Raw genomic sequence first — 24,556 nt, forward strand, 5'->3', positions numbered from 1 at the left:
CATGTTTTTTTAATCATTTGCAACTAGCAAGTGTAGGATAAAAAGAAATGAAATTATGGTGATAAAATTAAAAATCTCGATATTCGAAATATCTAAATAACAAAAAGCCACGGGATTTCAAATTTTATTTTGTATTGAACAAAATAATGAAATTAAAAATTTTTTTAAAATTTATAATAAATTAAATATTTAAATAAAGTATTAACGCAGCATTTTGAAAACAAATATATGAAAATAACACTTAAATAGTTTAAAAGACCCTTCTTCTAAAATGAAAAATGAAAACGAAATTTTGGGTCACTCATGAAGGGGTTTCAAAGCGCTCACTATATTTCATTTTAAATTTGCAAAAGAACAAATTACAAAACTTAAAATTATACACCACTTCACAGATGAAAAAAAGCAATTTGAAATATCAGCTTATTCCTAAAATTATGTAAACATAAACCTGGCATAAAGTTTATCTTGCCTATTTTATTTTAAATTGGAATGAAATGTAGCAAGTAATACGCTGAAACCCCTTCATGAAAGACTTGAAAAAATTTTCAATGCATTTTATACAAGTATTGTATTTTTTTTAATTTAAAAATTATTTTGTTATTGTTATTTATTTCACTCTTAACTATAAATTTGGTGTTGCCTTATAATATGCTCCATTTAGATATATACTCTATTTAGTGAATAATGATAATGATATTGCTGAAATTTTTAACCTTTTAAGGTTTGATGATTTGTCGAATTACTGAAGAGCACTTGTGGGAATCCAGATACCTTGGATCTCATTCACCTTATTCACTTATTGATACTCTTGTTTATTTGAATACCAAAAATTTCTTGTTAACAACTGTTGATGCTCATCTTGGATTATCATTCTCAAATGTCATGAAGCAATGGAAAAAAAATGCTGTGTCCACTGATGGAAAGCCTGCTAGAACTGTCTATCTAAAATATAATCCAATCAGTACGTTTCAAGCAGGTTACTTTACTTTCTAGTTAAATTAAATCATATTTTCGCTATTCTGATCGAAATTTAGATTCTTGCATTCTTTTATTACGTATTCAATGCTATTAAAATAACAAATTAACAAGTATATCACACGTTTAATTTTTTTTAAGTTACATGTAATCTGTTTATAGATTCTAGTTTAAATACATTTTCTCTATTTCTCTTCTGGTTAAAATCGAGGCTTTGAATTTGCATTTTTGGGCATCATGGTTTTTCAGTTAAATATTATGATTTGAATTTTATTACCAACAAAAGACTATCAAAATGCATTTATGTTATTAAATAAGAAATATAATGCAGCACACCTCAATGGAAAATTATTACGTAAATTTATAGATTGCTTCATTTTATTTAATCTGCTTGAATAGCTTGAAAAACTAAAAAATTGTAACTGTGCTTTAAAGCCTGATTTTATTGCTTATAGTATCACCTCATCGTTGTTAAAGAAAGAGAAAAACGTTCGCCAAACAGTAGTTTTGTACTTAGCTTGCCACACTAACTTTCTTTCTGTCATTCTTATACACAAGTTTCACTAAAAGTGTAAGAAAATGTTTAACTTTTTGATCCTTATTGCTTTGTATAATTAATTAAAATTGTTTCAATGTTTCAGATAACAAAATCTTATAAATCTGTAGAACAATAAGTAATAGTTTAACGTTGGGTGTGGCTGTCCAGTTTGAACATCAATAATATAGATCATATGTAAAATTTTGTTACTTATAGAATTTTATTTACTAATAAAACTTATTGAAATTCATGATAAATTTAGTTGAAGTATTTATATTGTGATTGTACTTTTTCTAATGAATTGTTATTTATTAGAAAAAGTGCATTCTAATGATAATGAATATCATGTACATTGTACATGTATATTTTTAAGGAAAATAGTATATTTTTAAATATACGTATATTTCATTTCAATACCGTAGAAAATAATACATATCTATTTTATATCTTAAATTTGAAATTCATATTTGCACTGGGAGAAGAGCTTCACACGCACACCGGCAGTAGATAGATCACTGCCTGCAGTCCGCCCAGACCCTAGATCCAACTACGAGCTTTTAAACTGTGACAGCTTTAATACGCTATTAGAACTTAAATTACCTTCTAAAAGTACATTCTAATGATTAACTAATTAATTGGCATTATTTAGTCGGCTAACTAGTTGGTCAGTTAAATAAAGGCTGTTAACCTACAACCATTTGTTAATTAACCTAATTAATATAATTATTCTCGTTTATTATGAACAAACAATAAATTTGTTACATAATGGGGCATTCCAAAAGAGTAAATCTTAACTAAGCGGAATTCCAAGCATTAAAAAAAGTAATCCATAAATTTATAGTTCGATTAAATAAATGTAAATTAAATAATTTTTTTTCTTTTTTTTAAACTTTTAAAGAATCAATTTTTAAAAAATACATATATAAAGTATGAAATATTTATAATGTTAAACAAACAACACACGTTTAGACGACATTTTCCCCGAGATCGGGGGTTGCCGTTTGGCTACCTTTGATGAAACCGAAATACCCCTCGACGCCATTCACATCTGTCACTCGCCCCAGTATCACGCAACCCCGCTTTCACTTTGTCCTTCTCCACCTGCTCTCTCCATCCCAGTCGCGGACGACCTCTTCCTATCACTCCTTCAACCTCGAACTCCAACACTCGCCTAATCCCGACCCTTTCATCCCTTCTCAACACATGTCCATACCACCGCAATCTCGATCTCTTTATCAATGTCACAATGTCCTCATTCAGTCCCATCCTCGACATCAGCTCTGTACTACTCCTCCTATTTTTCACTTTAACCCCTCACATCATCCTCACCATAGCTCTTTCAGCCCTCTGCAGTACACTTTCCTCCTCTCTCCTCAACACCCAAGTTTCACCACCATATACCATCGCTGCTCTCACACAAGCTTAATATACCCTCCCTTATATTTTCACTGACCATTTCTTTCCACACAATACCCCACCAAGTTCCCTAAATTTCATCCATCCCACACGAACCCTAGTCGTAACAGCGTTCAAACATCCTCCATCCGCGTTCAGGTTAATACCTAAATAATCAAAGCTTTCCACTCTTTCAATACCACCACTCAACTCCGTCCTTGAGTCCGTCCTATTAATCACACCATGAACACACTTCTTACATTTGAACGTGCCTTCCACTTTTTTCAGTGCCCCCCTCACACCACTACATCTCTTATGCACCCACTTCTGACCCACTTATAAATATTTATAATGTTAAAACCAATTAATATATGCATACATATAAAAGCCAATTAATATATGTAAAATATGTAAAGTTTATAATGTTTGAAACTAATTAATATATGCATACATACACACCCATACATATACTATACATACTTACATTTATAGACACACATACTCCCATACACACACCCACTCACCCAAACACACGCATACACACACTCCCCAATATATATGTAAGCATTGCATATAAATAGTCCCTAAACCATTATATACATATATAAGGAAATTAAAGAACAAGAAATGAAATGAAATGAAAAAATATTTGACCTGAATAATTGTAAAAAAGAGAAAATCAGTCACAGTATCGAATAGTAATAGCAATGTTAATATATAAAAACGGAAAAGAGGTAATAAATTAAACGTTTGAAAAGGAAACAATAAATTGAATTCAATGTCAATCACAGTGTGATTAAAAAGCAAATAAATTATAACAAAACCAAGAAAATTAAGAATAAAATAAACTATAAAAAAGTTGCAGGAGTAATTGTATTGAAAAATTGTAAAAAATATTGAAGATCAAGTTATAAGAGAAACCGAAAGACAAAATTTATGCACGAATAAATATAAATAGATTAAAAACAATCATAAGTTAATAAGATCAAAATATAAAAGAAAAAAAAATAAGGATAAACGGGATCTGAAATGTGATTAGTAACCATTCAGTCAGACAAAAGTAGGTAAATTCTTGAAATAAATTGTATATAGATTAAGTATCATTTAATATGTGGAAATATAAAATTGATATATACATACATACATAAATTGATTAAACTGACTGGCTAGTCAGCTAATTAACGAATGGTTGTAAGTTAATTAATTTAATTAACTGACTATTAACTAAAATATAAAAATGCTCTGGCGAATAAATTTTAAACATTCACGATGAAAGCGACAAGTAAATTTTTTGTGAATGAGCTTATTTGTTATTTAAGATATCACGATTTTAAATATATAAGCTTTTTGAAATGAACTTCTCTAACTTCAACTAGTGCCATTTCATTTAAAAATTAGCAAAATCTTAAATAAAAATTTGTAAACAACAGTTTTCGGTTAAATTCCATGACCAATAAATTATTTTAACCGATTTTTTTTCTTATCCGATAATTTTCAATTTGCTCATTTAAACGTTGTTTAAACACTATGACAAGCGTACGTTGTGTTATAAGATACATTCTCTGACGCAGTGGCGTCGAAAATTAATCAGACCAAATCGTTTTCACAACCGATTTTACGTTCTATGTCTTTTTAAAAAAGTTTTCTATAAATCATGATAATACATATTGTCATAATTTTGTTGAAAATTTTAGCCTTATCCTCTCTTCTGTTGTTGTTGAAATGTGTCTGCTTGTTATAGACAAATTTCAGCGGCGGGATGATGTAATGGCTAAGGTGCCTGGCGTTGTTGATGCAGTGTCCAGGTTCAAATGCAAAAAAAGATCCACGCCTGTCACATGCAAAAAGTGTGTGATTGGTTGATTCACGTGCATTTATGCACCGTGTGTTTGTTGTAATAATGGTAATGGGCCTCAGGCGCTATATAAAATGACATTGTTATTATTACTATTTCAACATTTATGAGTTAATTAATTTTTACGTGTAGTGCGCTCGTTTCTACTTGAGGATGACATGAAGTTTGGGGTGAGCCTTATACACATGTAGAATCTTTTTTTCAAAAATGATGTTTTATCAGAATAGAATAGAATTTCGAGGCGGCGTCATACAACGTTTTGCAGTGTTTTTCTATATTTAATTTCTTTAATTTATCAACCAATTATAACACCTTTTCACGTTCTATGTCTTTTTAAAAAAGTTTTCTATAAATCATGATAATACATATTGTCATAATTTTGTTGAAAATTTTAGCCTTATCCTCTCTTCTGTTGTTGTTGAAATGTGTCTGCTTGTTATAGACAAATTTCAGCGGCGGGATGATGTAATGGCTAAGGTGCCTGGCGTTGTTGATGCAGTGTCCAGGTTCAAATGCAAAAAAAGATCCACGCCTGTCACATGCAAAAAGTGTGTGATTGGTTGATTCACGTGCATTTATGCACCGTGTGTTTGTTGTAATAATGGTAATGGGCCTCAGGCGCTATATAAAATGACATTGTTATTATTACTATTTCAACATTTATGAGTTAATTAATTTTTACGTGTAGTGCGCTCGTTTCTACTTGAGGATGACATGAAGTTTGGGGTGAGCCTTATACACATGTAGAATCTTTTTTTCAAAAATGATGTTTTATCAGAATAGAATAGAATTTCGAGGCGGCGTCATACAACGTTTTGCAGTGTTTTTCTATATTTAATTTCTTTAATTTATCAACCAATTATAACACCTTTTCACTTGCGTTTATGTTAATGGAGCTATTAATAATAATATCACGCTATTTTCTGATGTTGACCACGTATATGAATGAAAATATTACTATAAATGTCCTAGAAATAAATATTTATATATTTAAAATATTTTTGTTTTAACAGCTGTTGAAAAAAAGAGCAAAATTGATCCTAATTTACCATATGAACAGTTAGAAAATATTGAAAACCCCTTGAGATGTCCTGTTAAATTGTATGAATTCTATCTTTCAAAATGGTTAGGTTTTATTAATTCACAACATTTTTTCTTATTTATTCTAAGATTCTGTGATCAAGTTTCAAATTGAGTCTATAAACTTTGGTTGACAATGGATTGTTTTATTAAGATGTCTTAAATGGTTGTTTCGACTATAAAATCAATTATAAACCCTTGCTCAGTAAATGCTGGTCTCAAGGTATTGGTATTAATTCGCAACAGTTTATTGAAAAACAATAAAAATTAACAACATGTTGGAAAAATGGTTTGATCTAGATTATTCTAAATTCGGCATAATAAATGAACAAAATAAAATTTTTCAACAATTATTATTTTTTGTAATTTCTGCTTTGATCGCCCCTTTTGTTGACCCAGTGAAAATTTGCATTTTTGGACATGTTTATAAATATTAAAACCCCGTTTTTTAAATGTTTTAATTTTGAGTAAAATTAAATATGCAAGTAACATTACACTTTAAATTAATTATTTTTGTAAAATTTCATTTCTTTCTGAATTCAATTTTGAAAGCCGAAGAATTGTTTTACTCATTTGCAACTTAAAAATTTTTTTTAATTATGCATCATTACAGAAATTATCATTACATCATTATTCTAATGACCTTTTATAAATAAACGGAAGCAGTGAAGGTTGTTTCTGTTTATTTATTTAACAAAGTTGTCTAGATACAACTTTGACGGGGCGTCAAGATTTTTAAAATATTAGACGGCCGGTGTGGATTTTCAAAAAATTGTCAGTGGAAGAACTCTAAAAAAAATTTCAGAAATTAGTTGACGACTGGGGGGAATTTGAATTTTGATTGGAAAAGTTGATTCGAATAATTTTTCAATGGCAACATTTTTAGTGGTGTCAATTTTTTCGTTAAAACAACCACTTTCACTAGTTTTTAATACATAAAAACGCTCACAAATCCACCGCTGAACTGAATGAAGTACAACCTTGCCAAAATTTCGAGTATAAGTCTGCTAAGTAAACTCGAGTAATCCTCGTGCATGTACGAGTACGTGCTTATATAAATTGTATAACTATTTTACTTTTGAGCAATGCTAGAAGGTGCTACTAATAGTCTTTTATTTTAATCGATAATAGTCTTGTATTCAAAAAGTTTCAAGATTGTTGTCAGTTTAGCGGAAAGTGAAATGTACGACTTGTTTCACTCCCAAGTCATAACATGGTGGCAAACCAGAAGGTTTTTAGTCCAACAAGTGGCCCAAATTTGAAAGAATTGTTAAATCTACTAAATTTTATAATTTCTAAATCATTTATTCATATTATTCTAAACTTTGAAATATTTTTATTTAACTTCAGGTACACTTTTCTACTTTTTTCTTATTAATGTCATTTACCATAACTTGCATAAAATGTTAATTTTATAGCCCAGAATCAATAAAGCATAGAAACGACTTGTTTTATTTGTTGCCTGAACCCTCTTGTGTTCCGGAAAGTCCAGTCTGGTTTTCAACGACTTCAATTGATCCTAATGATTTAGCCATTATGATAAATCGGGTCAAGGTACTTACTTTAAATTAAAACTATTAATTCAATAGCTCATTAAGTTTAAACTTTTTTTAGATTGTTCGTGAGGTTCAAGAAAGTTTAATGATGTTGAATTCACCTGTCAATGTTATTGCTAGCGGCAACACATCTCTGGATTCAAATAATCAATCATTTTTTCGGCAGTAAAAGATACTAGCAGTTCAATCGGCTTTTTTGTTTTACTATTGTTTGCAAATCGTCATGTTGTATTCTCATTGACATTAAAATAACGAAGTTTATTAAATTTGGAATTACTTTTAATACGCGAATATAAGTTCGCAATAAAACATTAACAAGATCTTTCAAACAACAATTTTTAAACTTGATCAATCATAAAATATTTAGTGTTTAAAAAAATATTTTAAAATATTGTCGATTTGTTATAATAACTACTCGGAGCTTAAAAAATGGAATGCTTTTTAGAAGAACGGTACTTTTTAAAATCATGGGGCCAGAGGGGGATGTTTTAACGTGAATTATCTTCATGTCAGTTTGGTGAAGCTGCTGTTCGAGTTTTGTTGTCATCGGTCACGTCTCTGCACCATACATTAGAACAGAACGTATAGCTGTGCTGTATAGTTCTGAGCGCAGCGGTAGGGGAATGCTACGCCGCATCAGCACCGAGGCAAGAAGGTGCCATCAGCCGCACGTATGCGTCCACGAACGGCGGCGTCAGCTGTTCTAGTACAATCCAGAATATCTCCAAAATAATGAAATGAAGTAACAGTTTCGGTTCCGGTAATCGCATCATTATCTGGACTCCGTTGTCGTGGATTGATGCAGGCGGGGCATACGAAATCAGTCACTTTCCTCGGTGAGCCGGTAATTCTCTGTACTGCTGACATTATAGGCATTTGAACGAGTTGCTTCCAACTCCAGCCCCACACACCGAACGTGGCCAATGACCAGAAACCACAGGCTCAGCGGTACCACCGGTGATCATAGTTTTTGGTTTGTCAAGGTTTCTACCACAACCATCACCACAACAACGACTGCTACTGCAGCAACCATCACAACAGTCACAACTAACACTGCTACAACAGCCAAGTCCACAGACATCTTTTATCCGGCAACCGATACAAACGGCAAAAAATTCAGATCCTAAGAATGGAAGGAGAAGAACAAAAGAACACCACAGAACCGCACACAGTCCGGGGCAGATAAAAAAAATTAGAAAATGAGTTTGCTAAGAACAATTTTTTTAAAACGAGTCAAAGAGATAGGAAATCTGGATATCAATCAGGTTCGCTACTGGTTTCAATACAGATGGGTAAAGGAAAGGAAACTACAAGGGTGCGCGGAAGTAAACAATGCATCTGGAAATAACAATAGTTTAAGTCGCAGGAGCAGTAACTTTATGAACAACGGATCAACAACGGCAGCAACTTCTACAGCCACAACAACTGCTACAACAATTACAGCAACAATTACAGTTTGATCAACAACACTAACAATAATTCTACAACTACAGCAACAATTACCCTAACCAGTACAAACGCAAGAAATATCACTATTAGATCAACAACCGCTCCTTGAACCTAACCGCTGATTATTACGACAACGAGCACAACTAAAGCAACTAATAATACTTCAACAGCTACCACAACAACAGGATGATAATATACCGTCTGATTTTCCACTAATATTGCTTTTAATTATTAACTTTTTGAAACTTTTATTTAAATAAAAATTTCTGTTACTTATGATATTTTTAACGCGTTATCTTAATTTTATGTTCTTCCATCGCCTTAATTTTACATCGTATATAAGTGTGTACCATTGAATTATATAATTCCATGGTGTGTACATTATTGTTGTACATTATCGTTGTCGTAGTAAATATATTTTCTACAAAAAAAAAATATTGAAAATGGTTTTGTCAGAAATAGTTTTCTTTGTTATGAACAATGAAAAACAAAATTAATATCAACAACAAATAATGCGGCAGCTAACACTAATATATATTTATTATATATTAGTGTTAGTATATTATTTATAGTATATTATTTATTATATATCATAGTAGTGGTGGTTGCTGCAGCAGTAGTAACAGTGACGGTTGTACTAGTACTAACTGAAACATCAAAAACAGTAGTGAAAGAAGCAATAGAAGTCTAAGTATCAAAATGGTGGTAGTAGTAGTTTTCGAGTAAATTGAATTCTATACTTTCATTTTTTATTTAATTGTATACTTATTAACTTTTGTTTTTATAAATGTAAGATAACGAAAATTTTATAAAAAGATAAAGTATTTGAAATTGCTATGATGGGAAGAATAAAACTTTGTATACTTTACTTTACGTACGGTTACTGCGTTCAAACGCAGAGATCCTCGCTTTGCGTTTTGACCTGCGTGGAATCATGCGTATGCTAAGGAAAAGAAGCAATCTGGTGAAGAAACACAGATCAGTAATGACAAGCCATCTGACAAAAGTACTACTATATCCCTTCAAAAGCATCGTTAAAAATTACCATTACAAGATGGAAATAATCATCAGACACGACAAGACCATGATGATAAAAAAAATGCTGGAGGATCAAAGCAACAACTGAACGTACCTCCAGGAGCTACTAAACATCAAATAAGTTAGAATTGATTCGTACGCCTGAAGTTTACCGTGTTGGTTACAGCAATGAAATTTTACACGGTTTGGAGTGGGAATTCAGTCGAAACGAGTTTTTTGAAGAAAGAGACAGAATTGCGCATGAACTGTACCTATTTCAACAATTTTACAGGGTACAATCATGAGCACATATTGTTTGAAGGCTTTTTGTTTCCTCATTAATTTTCGATCCTTCATTTTCGATATATAAATAAATTGTGTACATAATCATGTATTGTATATTTTTTGATTGTTTATCTATGATAACATAAATTGATGAAATAATATGCGCAGTAACAACTAATAATATCAATGCACACTTAGCAAAAATATGATTTTGAAATCCCACAGTGGTCCTGTCAGGAAATCAGTCTTCTTGGATCACGATGAAAATCTTCGTTATGCCTTGTTAAGATACGTTAAGTTAGGTTATATTGTGAAATTATATATTTTAACCCTGTTGCATTATTTTTTTATGAAAAGTATAAAATTTTATTGCGTATTTGTTAACATAACATCTCTTAAAAAGAGGAAATGTCCTTTTTTACATTGAATTTTTTTACTCTTTCTTTTTTTGCAAATGTTCTCTTTTGTCCTTTTTTTAATGTTATCCAGAATGAATATATAATCTTATTAATTTTTAAATTAAGTGTTTTCATTTGTAAAAATTTATTCTGAAAAATGTCAGTAATCTAAAAATTAAAATTGTACTATGAAATTGTACAGCGCTTTTTTTGCAGAAGTGGCAAACGTGAGTAAACCCCGAGTTTGTTTCTATAGAGATTTTGGAAAAAATTCTATAATTTTAATTTTATTCATTATTTGTTGCATGTTTGCTTTTTGATAAAGCTAGCTTATTTTAGTCCAAATTTAACGAGAACAATTTTAATATTTTTTGTTTATATTAACTTTTTTAAAATGCCAAAGAGAAAATGTTTTTTCAATGAAAAACTTAAAAATAAATTTATGAAGATAATTAACCAAAATAATTTATCGGAAGTGTTATGAACAAAGGAAAATTTGATATTGAACAGCATTTAGATGGTAAAAAACAAACATTTTTCCAAAATTCTAAAGGGCCATTTTGGCTTAAGAAAAATAGGTCTTGCATTTTGTTCATTCAAATATTTCAATTTTATATTCATGTTTTTACCACTTAAAAAGATCGCTGTTACGGAAAATTTTTGTCAGCAAGATTAGAATACATCTTTTTAGCAAACACCCTGACCCGAAGCCTTTTTTTCCACTTCATCACTTCAAGGAAAGATTTCAATTCATTTTCTTTAGCTGGCGATTGCAGGATTGAGTCACTCCTCATAGGATGCAAAGTTGCAAACTGGTCACATTCCTCAAACTCTAAAAACTGTTCTACTACTTTACTAATTGTCAGCAACATTAACAGTTTTTGCCAATGTCATTGCAGCCTTATTGTGTTACGATCGAACTTCAAAAATAAATTTAAGAATTGAAATATTATAATAAATATTTTCAACATATGTGTCCATTTAATTTCTTCATTGTCAGATAAGAAGTTAATCCATTGAAAATATTTAAAAAACTGGCTCTCAGGTTAATAATAGGATAGGTTAATTAAAATAATTTTTAAAACTTACAAAAAAGTACACCAATATAGAAAATTTTATCAAAACAAAAAAGTTAATAAAACAATGGCAAAATTTCAAAAAACTAAAAAAAAGTGTTTTAGATAATTCAAAAATTTACAATCCACCAAACACGCTTAAACAAAACAACGCTTAAACTTAGCAAAACTGAACATTTACACACAAGGTGAAAATTCGACAAAATTCGTATCAATATTTAACTATATATCTTGGCCACTGCCATAATTTACTGACCTAACAATTGCCATTTTTTGTTTGTTGTTCATTTATTAAAAGGTTATTTTGCAATAAAGTGTAAAAAGCGAAATTTTATTAAATCACAAATTTTTCAGATTAACGGTGACAAAACCACCCATAAACCCAAGTGTTTCGACCACATTTAAACATAATTAAGTAACATCACTACGCAACATAAGAACGTAAAGCACAGAACGATTGATTAACGCAAAACCGTGAAAAACAGTTTTTTTGTATTTTATTATTCTATAAAAAAAGTTCTTGTATATATATTAGATATTTATATATGTATGTATGTATAAATTATATTAAATATATCTTATATATTATATAATATACAAGATGTATTATATAATTATATAATATAATAAATATAAACCTATAATATATCGAAGTTTATTGACCAATATTTCTCTAGGACAACTTAGCCAAAACTAATTTATTATAATTGTTGAATGTTCACCAACGAGAGATTATGAAAAAGATAATAATTTGGTCATGTAAGGCCCTTCCAATTCATAACCGATTTTTCGATAATAATTTCTCGTCCCCACACCTGATTAAATATAAATAGAAAATAATTGAAATTCAAACAATTATCAGTTGAGTATAAACTAAAAAATTGTTAAGAATTTTCAAATATATCTTTATTTTGCAATAAAGTGTAAAAAGCGAAACTTTATTAAATCACAAATTTTTCAGATTAATTGGAACTGGATGACTATTCATTCAAAACTTCAATTGGAACTGAATGTCTCTTCATTCAAAACATTATACCAAAAATTACTCAAATTAATTGAAACCGATTGTCTGTAATTACTGCAATTCTTATGGTTTTCAAAATTTAATTCTAATAACAGAGGTAGTTGATAATTGTTAACACAACGCTGAAATGTGGCGTGACTATTTTCAGAGTGCAAACGTTTAAAAGCGAGGTTTTTTGTCAATATTAAATTAAGTTAATATAATGAATGAATAAACCCTAAGGCGTGTTTCTGATTTAATGTCTGTTGTAAAATCATTAAATATATTGTATTCCGCCGGAATGATGGAATTACGCTACATAATTATTATTATCATGTTATATTTGATATCTTCGCTATTTGTCATCGAGGCTAAAAACTTGAATTAGTTTAGTGTTTCTATTACTGTTGGCCCTCAATAAACGTTCAACCAAGTTTGAAGCAGTTGTGTTCATCTATAGGAAATTGTGAACCTATGGAATAACGATAACTTGACGATCTTCGGAAGCTAACATACTGGTGTTGAAAATATAAATTATTGAATTCGAACGTTGAAGTTTACAACAATGCTGTTAGTAGTAACGAGCGTTAAAGTTTACAGCATCAGTGTCTCTGATGTAGGTAGAAATTTAAAGGTTTTTGATATGAATTATCTTTTAAATTGTTTGGTATTTATATTAAATCTGCTGTTTTTCATCTTAGGTATTTAAAATTAAAGGTATTTGACTAATGATGTGGTTCGGCGACTGACTGTGGCTTTCATTTTGACACGTTTAGACCGTTGTAAATGTAATTTACTCAGTCATTCTGAAAGTGGTTCAATCTATTCTGTAAATTCAAAATTCTGCTTACAGACTAAGGAAGTTTGATCACATTTCTGAACGACTGAAGTCTGACTTCCCGTTAGAAAACAAATCATATTTTAAAATGTGGTAAAAATGTTTTAGTAGTCCTGATTATTTAAAGCCCGCTTCTAGGTCTGTTAGATTTACCAACATATTATAGGTCGTCTCTTATGTCTTTACCTGATGAATTGTTATTTATACCGGGAACTAGAACGTCCTTTGAAGATGGAAGTCTTGTTTCGGCACATTTTTGATGGAGCTCTGCCGTACGAGCCTTGGTACTTTAAAATCTCTAACTGCTTCCGCCGTCGTCTTCAATTTTATCGTTTCAATCGGTTCTAGGACAATTAGGTAATTGACAATTGGGTAATGGACAATTGGGTAACGAGACAATTTGGTAACGAGACAATTTGGTAACGAGACAATTGGGTAACGAGACAATTGGGTAATGGACAATTGGGTAATCAGTAAAAAGTACTTGGCGAGTTCTTCGTTACAATACTTCGTTACATACTCTTCCTAACTAGTGATGTTCAATCCGATTACTTTTTGGTAATCGAGTAATCCGAACATTTTTTAAAAGTAATTGGTTACAATTTCGAATCCTGCCCTCTTTGCACGTGATCTATCTACGAAACCAAAACCACACACAAAACTAGAAAGTCAAGCAATTTATTAGAAAAGAAAAAAAATGCCAGCTTCAAAATAGAAGAGTGAAAATGGTAGTTTTCATCTTTTTTCTCTCAAAAATAAAATATTAGATAAATGCGTGGTTTGGCCAAGACGTGTCAAAACTCATTTTTATGTACATCTTTATAAATGTACTCAGATTCGAAAAAGTAATCGATTTATTTATAAAAATGTATTCATGAATATTGAGTACTTTTTGGTAATCGAGTAAAAGTAATCAGTGAGTAGTATTCGTTACGTTACATAACAATTCCTTACCGAACAACATTGCGTACTAGTAAGTACCTTTTATTTTTCATCAAAATTTTCATTCCCATTTGCTATCTTGTTGATTTACTCTTTTTTAGAATCTTATTCTGAAATGGAGTATCTAAAAACTCAAAAAAATAGGCCGGTTATCAGCTACTTTGAGTTTGAATATATTGAGCACAAAGTAAAAACTGACCCCTACAGATGGAGATGCAGACAACATGCTGCTGAAAAGTGCCATGCATCCATGAGGGTGAGAAATGTCGAGATCCTTAATGATGCCACTCTCATGCATCATGTCCCCAAAAAGCCAAAGTCTATATTGCCCTTAGTAAAATGAAGGATGCAATGAGTGGAATTGGTTCCAACCCAAAGAATGCAATAGGAACTGTCCTATCAGAAATGAATTTGAGTACAGAGGTTCTTGCACACATGCCAAAGCAAACTTCTATTAGACGAACACCGTGCAGAGTCGAAGTGGGCACTCACACTCCCAATCCTACCACAGCCGAGTTTCCAATACCAGACATGATACTTCATGATTCTGGCGAGGATGACCCAGAAAGAATTTTGATGATTGGAGATAGAGAACTGCTTATGGAGCTCAGCAAGGACGCAATATTCGGTGATGGTACTTTTGACAAGGTGTCCAATATGTTTTACCAGTTGTACACATGGCATACCGAGATTGGAAATTCATATCCACCTTGCCTTTACCTCCTTTTGCTGCGAAAAAATCAAGAGGCATATAGAAGGATGTTTGATATTCTAAAACAGCTTCTCACAAACCTGTCTCCACAGAGAATCCTCATTGATTTTGAAAAGGCATGTAAATTAGCAGCAGAGGATGCCTTTCAGGTTACTTCCACTTACCAGTCAAAGTCTTACCAGAAAGGTAGCACAAGTTGGTTTGAAAACCCAGTTTGATGCCAATCATGATGTCAAAGTCAAGATCAAATCTTTAGCAGCTCTTTCCTATGTTCCACCAAATGAGGTAGTCAACATTTATTGACTGCTTGTTCCAGAGTTTCCTGATGAAGATACTTACAATAACATCCTCAATTATTTGAACACTACATGCGTTGAGGGTCCAGCTGGAAAAAATCTATCGTTCCGTTACTTTTTGGAACCAGTTTGATGCTGCAGCAGATGGATCACCTAAAACTACCAGTTGTTGTGAAGGATTTCACGATTCCCTCAACGCCTGAAGTCATCCAAATGCATGGTTTTTGCTTGATAGTCTGTAAAAAGATATTGCTTGCAACAAACTTACACTCCCCAATGTTCAGGTTGAAATATGTCAAGTTAAATGCTATGGTTGCTAATGAAGTACAAAATTTCGCAAATGAGACTGACAAGATCAAGTATTCACGGAGGATGCCAATCTGCAATAGTAAAATGCAAGCCAGTCAATAAGGTTTTCAAAGTCAATTTGTCACATTGAATTATAACTGTGCTTTCAATGTTAATTGCTTAAAAATAAAGTGAAAAAAAATTTAATTAAAGGATTTTTTGTCCCATTGAATTATATCTGTGCTTTCAATGTTAATTGCTAAAAAATAAACGGAAAAAAAATTTAATTAAAAGATTTTTTGTCACATTGAATTATATCTGTGCTTTCAATGTTAATTACTTAAAAATAAAGTGAAAAAAAAATTTATTTCAGTTTAACTTTTTGGTTTTGTTTATTAGTAATTGATTATCTCTATTAATTTTATCTCTATTAATTATCAATATCTCAACATACCGGTTCCAATAAAAAATAATCTCAAGTAAAATTTGATTGATGCGACAGAGAAGGTACAAAAAAGGGCAACAAAGTTAGTTGTGATTGATCAAAAACTTTAATGTGAGAAGGGTGAAGCTCTTGAAACTGCCAACATTAAAATATCCTAGATATAGGGGAGATATGATAGAAGTAAAATATTGCACGACATGTATGATGCGGAGGTTTCACCTGATCTCCGAGCCTGTCTAGTAAAACTAGATGCAAAAACAACAAGCACAAATTGCGCTACGACATCAGGAAGTTTATTTCACAGAAAGTAGTAGATGTATGGAACAGCCTCTCAAATGGTTAGCTTTCCCTTTCTCAACCCCGCACACCGAACTTTTTTCGCACGAGGGAATCGCGCGAATAAGCGAATATTGCGTGCATGGCTGCCACCGCGGAAGGACGTGTAGTCTGCTGCTGTAAGAGGGGTTAACGAAGTTAAGCGAAATGTCTCAAAAAGATTTAGCGCGGAACCAATTATTTTGATTTACATATAAGTCTATGGGCAGGACGGACTTTTCGCATAACGGACTTAAGTTCGTTGTCCGGGGACTCACTGTATAAAGTAATTTTACAAAGAAAATAATTATATCGACTGATATTTAGTGTTTTTAGAGTAATTTTTAATTAGCAGTGATATTTATGTAAAATAATGATGCAAAATTTTAAAAAAATTTCTTGGAGTCGAAATCTAGAGTCAGAATCTGAACTTTTATTTTTTAATGGGTCGAAGTCTTGAAATATATTCGAATTCGGCCCCTTAAAAAAATCCGACTATATACTCCGACTAGATATTTTTCAGCTAAAACCTGACTGCTAACAATGCTTGATAAAAAACAAACCAGATATGACAGCAATTTTTGATGATCCATGCTCATTTACTGCAATCCGTTCAGCTTCTTCCATCAACAACATTCCGAATCCCTAAAAAAATGACACAAAATTCAACATCAATCAAACAAAGTTTTGTATACCAATATAAGCCCAACCTGATGTTGAAACTTAGTAGAGTCTCTCAAATTAACTGGCACCACGCTTCCGTAAACATGTAACTCTCTCACTAAAGAACACGATTCTTTCAATTCGGTTCTAAATTAGTAAAAAGTTCAACATAATCAAATATTATTTCACGAAAGTGAATTTTCGCAGGAAATCCTATAAGACAACATGTACAATTAATTATATTCAGTATAAAGCAAAGGAAGCAAAAAATATGAAAATGTGCATTGACACTGAAAATGCAATATAAACTCTAAACTGAAAAGAAAACCAAATTTTTAAATAAAACGCAACAGAACTGTTTCATTGATAGTGCAAAACAAAGTAAAACGACAGATAACTAAAGTATTTTTAGCTATAAATTTGCCTGGTAAAAAAGTAATCTCCAAGCAATTCATTGAATTCATTGTTTCATTGATAGTGCAAAACAAAGTAAAACGACAGATAACTAAAGTATTTTTAGCTATAAATTTGCCTGGTAAAAAAGTAATCTCCAAGCAATTTCTACATGACTTTTTACACATTTCACCATCTAAGCCAAAGTTTCTTGATAGATAATGAAGATGTACTTTGTCTTTAATACTGTTACAGACGTGAAGGCGAGATAAGAATTGGTAACTAGAAATTTAAGTGAAGCGCTTGATAATTTAATTAAGAGGCGGAGCCAATGAAAACCGTATTGTAAAATGTCGATGCATTGTAAAAGAAAGCGAGGTATAAATAGACCGACAACAAGAACGATAAGAGAGGGAGAGAAAAGAGGAAAGAGATTAGAGAGAGAAGTGCACGAAATAACAAGGAGCGACGAGAATTACGAAAAAGTCAGAAGAAGTTTCAGGCAGTCCTATTATCGCAGAAATATTTTGTGTGCGTACTGCAAACAAATTAGCGATAACGACCAAGGAGAAGTTTGTCGCGAAGAATTCTACACGCGGTCTGAGAGTGAATTACGATAATCTTCCGAGAAGTGGATACTTAGGATTTACGGTCAAGAAACATCTGACGAGAAGAGCTTAATTATTGACGATTAGTTTTATCTTGTGATTTAACTGTTGATTAGTTATTGTTTTGTATTCTAACGATTTTAACGATCGAACGACGAGTGATCGATTACGGCAATTGCCAGCTCTGTTTTCTTTCTAATAAAGTCATCTAAAATAGGTCTGTTTAGGAATCAAGAATCCACGTAAAGAGAAATAACCATACCCTAGAAGTTCACGGGGTCGGTTATAGCAATACTTTAAATACTTGTCATGTTCTCTAAAATATTTCGGGAATTATTTTTTTTGATGACAAGTGAAAAGTGAACGTTTCTTTCAGAATCTGTTTTCATCCACATTTAGCAAGTAATCTATAGCATTCTTCTTTTCTTAACTGTTGATTAGAATAAATATTATAATGTGGTTGTTTTTGTTATCTAGTTATAAACATGGTCGTGTAGCCAATTCTCCTTACTCTTTTAAACGATTTAACTTTCGAGCCATGCCATGTTTGTCGCTCCTACGCTCTTTCTTTTTATTCAGTGGTAGCTACAGTGTAATAGCTGAAAAAATCTGCCCACATATTCCTTTATTGGTTCATGTCATTTTCAACTGCTAAAATCTTTAGTGTAATGACGAAAAGAATTTTCAATGGGGTCTTTTCCTTAGTTGTTCCAAAATTAAAAGTAGTCACGTCACTTCAGTGCTGCATGATCGGTTTGAGAAAAAAATTTTGCCCATAAAGATACTTGTAAAAATGCTTATTAGCGCTGACAATTCTTAGCAATTTCTTTCTGGTTGCACATTTCTTTTGGCTCAAAAACCTTTTTCTCTTTACCAACCATTCCAACAAATGCTGGAAGCTTTATTCAGCACAAATGTTTTGCCTCGGGTTGGATATGCTAGTAAAGAAAGGAGCATCACAAAATTATTTTTTCAACTGCTCAGAAACTGAGTCATGTTGTTTATTCACAAAACAAAGATAACTATATAACCAATGTTTAATCTTTTGGAACTGGCTAACTATTTTATTTGGATATGCTCGCATTAGAGTAAACATTTTCCAAGTAGATCACCTTTTTGCAAATAATCTGCTATTCATGTGAAATCTCGTAATAAACATTCAATTACACATTAACTTAGCTGTTGAATGTGGCCTGAATTTTACATAGCCCTAATAGAACTAGAATAAATTGGGACAAGCTCGATATGATCTGTCATTTTACGGTCACTATCAAGTTCAGCAGAGAACAAAAACGAACAGATAGTAGAGTATTCGTGATGTCGTCAATCAATTATATAGGTCTAACTTTCCTACGTCCCTAATGTAAGCCTGGTCCAAAACAACTAATCGTCTAAGTAGACAAAATTTCCATGTGAAATCCTGTAATAAACATTCAATTACACATTCACTTAGCTGTTGAAAGTATTTCACCGCATACTAGTGTAAATTGCGATAAGATCTATTAATCAGTAAATAAAATATAATAAAATCAGAAAATTTTTTTTCCAGTATGTTTTTAAGCATAAATATGAAGTAATTTTACTTAGAAAAAAGATTGCATTGCCTAATTTTAAGTTTTTTAAAATGTTTTTAGTAGGTATAACAAGGTAAAATTATGATGCAAAAGTGAAAGTCGAAATATTTTGAAGAGCCTCGGAGTGGGTCTCGTGGCCGAGTAGTTAGTATGTCCGTCTACTACTCCAACGAACAGGGTTCATATCCTGCAGGTCTATTCGAGTAGCCGACCCCCGGCCAACCAAACCCTCTATTCTTCCAATATTGGTAAATGGGGAGACGACGTAAGTTGTCGCATGTTGGCCGGCGAGATGACTCACGCTCAGTCAAACATCTCAAGGGCTATCATATACTCAGCGTATATGGTGCTTGTGAAAAGGATAAACGGCTTTTAGGCAAAGATGGCTGCTTCAAATCAATGAATGAAGATATGAAAAACATAATAAAAGGTTACAGATAACATGTAACATTGTAAGTTGTTCAGAGCTGCAATAATGACTAAAAAAAAGTGGAAGTTAGAATTTTTTGAACAGCCAGAGTTGGATGACACTCTGACAGCACCTTAATTTTTATTATAACTTTAAAAAATTTCATTATTTCGGTTATATTTCATTACCTATATTGAATTGCAATTGGACATCTAGGAAACAAAAATTTTCTACCTGAAAGTATTTGAACACTTTCTAAGTCGCAATAAACCGATCAGAATGTCTTGATGAGGATCTTCGTATGCTAAGAATGTTTCCCAACCGCCATTTGCCACATAATCTCTACGAATCAACTCAGTCTGAAGTAAAGGTTTGAAAAAAAATAAAACCTAAACAGTTTTCAATAAAATTCTAAACCTCGTATGGTTTGACTTTGCTGTGTATTTCTTGTATGCCTACTTCTCGAGTTCTTATGTCTCGACATCTGCTACCTTTAATTATAAATAGTGGCTAGTTAAACATATTTTCAATATTTCAATTGTTTTGATGTCATTTTCAATAGTATCGAACTTTCACATTATCTACCGTCAATCAACCGACCAACCGAGTGTGGCTAACCAACCAGCTAATCAATCAACTAATTACTCAATCAATCAACTAACTAACTAGTCAATCAGTTGGTTGATTGATTCTAGCAACTAATTGATTAATTAGCTAATCAATCAACTAATTACTCAATCAATCAACTAACTAACTAGTCAATCAACCAACTAATCAATCTAGCAACTAATTAATCAATCAATCAATCAACCAACTAATCAATCAATCTACCAGCCAATTAATCAACTAGCTAATCAATCAATCAATTAACCAATTAATCAACTAACCAACAAACTAATCAATCAATTTACCAACCAATTAATTAACAATTACCAACCATTCAAACGCAAACTATGTTGAACGTTCATTTGAATGCCTAAGCAGTGTAAGATGGGTGTAATGTTATAACCGCCGGAATGATCAAATTGCGCTATATTATTTGTTATCTTAATTATTGTTATCTTTGGATTATAAAGGACCGTAAAAGAATAAACTAATCCAGGTAACTATATTTACGACTACGCTTCAAACCTCAAAATCTGACTGAAAACCTGTGTCTATGCAGGATTTTATACAGACATTCTTTTACGGTCCTTTATAATCCAAAGATTACGAATATAGCAAAGATAACAATAATTAAGATAACAAACAATATAGCGCAATTTGATCACTCCGGCGGTTATAACATTACACCGATCTTAGCCTGTTAGTAGGCGTCACTTTATTTCGGTAAATAGATATTAATCTATTCAAAAGGACAACTTTCATTTTTGTCCATTTTCTTCGATGATCCATGTAATAGAAACAATATCACATCATTTATCTTGTTAGTGAATTTGTACCGACTTTTCCAATTTCTTGGAAGTTTCACCGGGCATTCATTTTCTACGCCGTAGGTTGTACAACCAGACTAGGATTTTACTCTTAATACCTGCGTTATTTCTTTTCAGGCCATACCGCATTTCCATTGTAGAACGTTTATTTGAATGCCAACAGTAATAGAACCTGTCTCCGCAGGATCTTATATAGGTTTCTTTTTACAATCCTTTATAATCCAAATAAGTATCAATAAATATCAATTTCCAATCGATATCAATTTGCGGGGAGATCAACAATTGATGCAATTCACATTCTTCGGCAACTGCAAGAGCAAAGCATCAACAACTATCAAACATTTTTGTAGACATTGAAAAAGCATTTGATTGAGTTCCCCGTGAAGCAATCAGGTGGAGTCTACGTCGACAACTCATTCCACTATCTTGTTCGACTTGTGATGGAAGCACAACGGTTGGAAACACAGATGCATTTGGAGTTCATTAAGGCTCGATCTCAGTCCACTGTTATTTATAACTGTGATGTAAAAAATCACAAAACCGATACGCACTGGTGACATTTGGAATCTAGTATATGCTGATGATATCGTTTTAACAGCCAGGTCTGAGCAGAATGCAGCACAGATGTTTGAAGATTGGAACACCAGACTCGCCGATCATGGATTCAAAGTCAACATCAGCAAAACCAATGCAATGAACACTGGTGAGTGAACCAATCCAATCCACAGCTACTGGACGATGGCCCTGTTCAGTTTGTAAAGCTGGTGTAGGTAACAATTCAATCAAGTGTCAGCAGTGTAACCAGTGGTGTCACAAACGTTGTTCAAAAATAATTGGTACTTTATCTAAAGAGTCCAATTTTGTTTGTCCTGCTTGCACCAATCCACAACAACAAATTCGAAATAGCAATGTTTTTGAAGCCATTAAGGTAGAGAAAGTCACATCGTTTCAATATCTAGGGGATGTTCTGGATTTTACTGGAACAGCTGAAGCTGCCATACGTGCAGCCTGGAATAAATGGCATCTCCTTGCCTCTATATTGATGCGGCGTGACATCCCACTACCACTAAGATCAAGACTTTATAAATCTGTTATACGTCCGGTGTTATTATATGATGCAGAAACATGGCCAATGACAACCAAACTGGAACAACAACTTCAACGAACCGACATGAAAATGCTCCGATGGATGCAACGAATTAGTCTGAAGGACCACATCAAATCTACCGAAATCCTGCGTCGTTCTGGTTTAAATGATATAAAGGACGAATGCCGGCAACACCGTCTGAGGTGGTTTGGTCATGTCAAACAAGAGGAAACAGTGCCTCTTGCAGATGTTGAAGTACCTGGCACAAGTCCAAAAGGCCGTCCAAAGAAGTCCTGGTCGCAAACAATCAAGCAAGACATGAAAGCTCTAAATTTAAATGAAATGGATACAACTGATCGTCTAATTTGGCGCAAAAAGTTGATGGCAAGGAAAACAACGTCCTACCTCGAGAAACGGACGCAAAACGAAAATTGATTGATTGAATGATATATAATCCAAATAAGACAAACATGGCAAAGATAACAATAATTAGGTTAACAAATAATATAGCGCAATTTGATCATTCCAGCGGTTCAATATATTTGTATATAATGTTATAACAGCCCGGCAGACGACGGGTTCGTTTAATCCTGGTAAAAATAAGGCAATATAACTATTAAATTATTGTTTTAATTATTTACAAATCAATTATCAATGTTAAAAGATAAAAATAATGTTCACAAACTATCAAATTAACGTTCTGAAAAATTATCACTTTCCGAATCACAATTCACTAAAGTATATCGCCAACACAACAAAAATATAGCGTTTAAAATTTCACTTTCGATACTAACAATCACTATTAACACGATACTAACAATCAATATCCTTGCAAGTATCAAGTATTTATAAACCCGTCTTGTCAACACTTCTCGAACGTACTAGATATCTCGCTGTCGGAATGTTCCAGCTCCTTCTCGAACTCTAGCGCCTCCAGCGAATATACTTGTGACGGTTATAACATTAACCCTTTTAGTTTTGTTCGTCCAGATCAGAGTTCGTTGCAACGTTTGCATAGAATGGAGCTAGTCTGTCCAAATTTTCATTTTGGTTCTCGTCCGCGGCTTCTGTGTTTTTGATTTCAGTAGGCGATGTCGTTAATAGGCGATTTGATAAAATCCTTCCCAACTCGTTGAAGATTTGGCGTTTAATTTTCATTTTGATTGTATTGGGTTTTGGTTGCTTCGCTGTTCTTTTTCCACTTCGGGCGCGTGTGTTGGTGGATGCTGTTTAATCGCTGACGGAGATCGTCCATATGATCCTAATCCGTTATTGATTATGGAGCCTCGGGTGGTACCCATACTTTGTATCAGCTGGGGTTCTTATAGTACATCCAAAAAGAATCTTCGATGAAGTCTCCCCAGTAGTTTTGTGGTTGCCGACACTACGATATGCCGATGTACTTTTTGGTTTTCGTCAACCCCCTTTGCTAAAGTTCTGATCGTCGTTGAAAAGCTACTAGATCCAGTGGGACTTGGCGTTTGAAACATGGGTTGCCATGTCCAATTAATGTTTGGTTAAAACATTCCACCATCTCACCTGACTGAGGGTGGAGAAAAGTTGTTCTTATCTTCTTTATACCCAATAATTGACGCAGCTTCCTAAATAGTTGCAACTCAAAGTTTCGACTTTGGTCTGAATGCAGCTTCATGGGAACACCATACCGACTAATCCAGTTCTTACAAACTCTTAAGCGACGGTACAAGCTTCTTGATTTGTTATCGGATAAAATTCCGGCTACTTGCTAAAATAGTTCGCTACAACCAGAATGTAACGGTTTCCATCATTTAATTCAGGAAATGGCCCGGAAATGTCGATAGCAATTCTTTCGAAGGCGCACTAACATTATAAATTTGCAGTTTTCCTCGTAATGTCTTTTTGGGACTGCAGTATATGTACCACATTTTCGACACAAACTTTCCACAT

At 32.7% G+C, this 24,556-nt stretch overlaps 2 protein-coding genes across 2 annotated transcripts in view; one reads left to right on the top strand and one right to left on the bottom strand.

Moving 5' to 3' along the window:
* Nucleotides 1-753: 753 nt before the first annotated feature.
* On the top strand, nt 754-7,499 carry HELRODRAFT_134616 (hypothetical protein; the record flags this gene model as incomplete). The annotated part of the gene is made up of 4 exons (XM_009020799.1): nt 754-961; nt 5,777-5,888; nt 7,262-7,397; nt 7,458-7,499. Coding segments are annotated over 4 exons (498 nt in total), but the record flags the coding sequence as incomplete, so codon positions are not given.
* Nucleotides 7,500-12,356: 4,857 nt separating this feature from the next.
* Nucleotides 12,357-24,556, bottom strand: part of HELRODRAFT_81148 (hypothetical protein) — a gene marked incomplete at both ends in the record, with an annotated part of 41,264 nt that continues 29,064 nt past the window's right edge. Inside the window, 5 exons of the mRNA XM_009020800.1 lie at nt 12,357-12,439; nt 17,027-17,108; nt 17,174-17,273; nt 20,345-20,469; nt 20,528-20,597. Coding sequence (XP_009019048.1) covers nt 12,357-12,439; nt 17,027-17,108; nt 17,174-17,273; nt 20,345-20,469; nt 20,528-20,597 — 460 coding nt within the window. The remainder of the gene's footprint in view (nt 12,440-17,026; nt 17,109-17,173; nt 17,274-20,344; nt 20,470-20,527; nt 20,598-24,556) is intronic.

Source organism: Helobdella robusta (assembly GCF_000326865.2).
Source record: "Helobdella robusta unplaced genomic scaffold HELROscaffold_29, whole genome shotgun sequence".
Lineage (NCBI taxonomy): Eukaryota > Metazoa > Annelida > Clitellata > Rhynchobdellida > Glossiphoniidae > Helobdella > Helobdella robusta.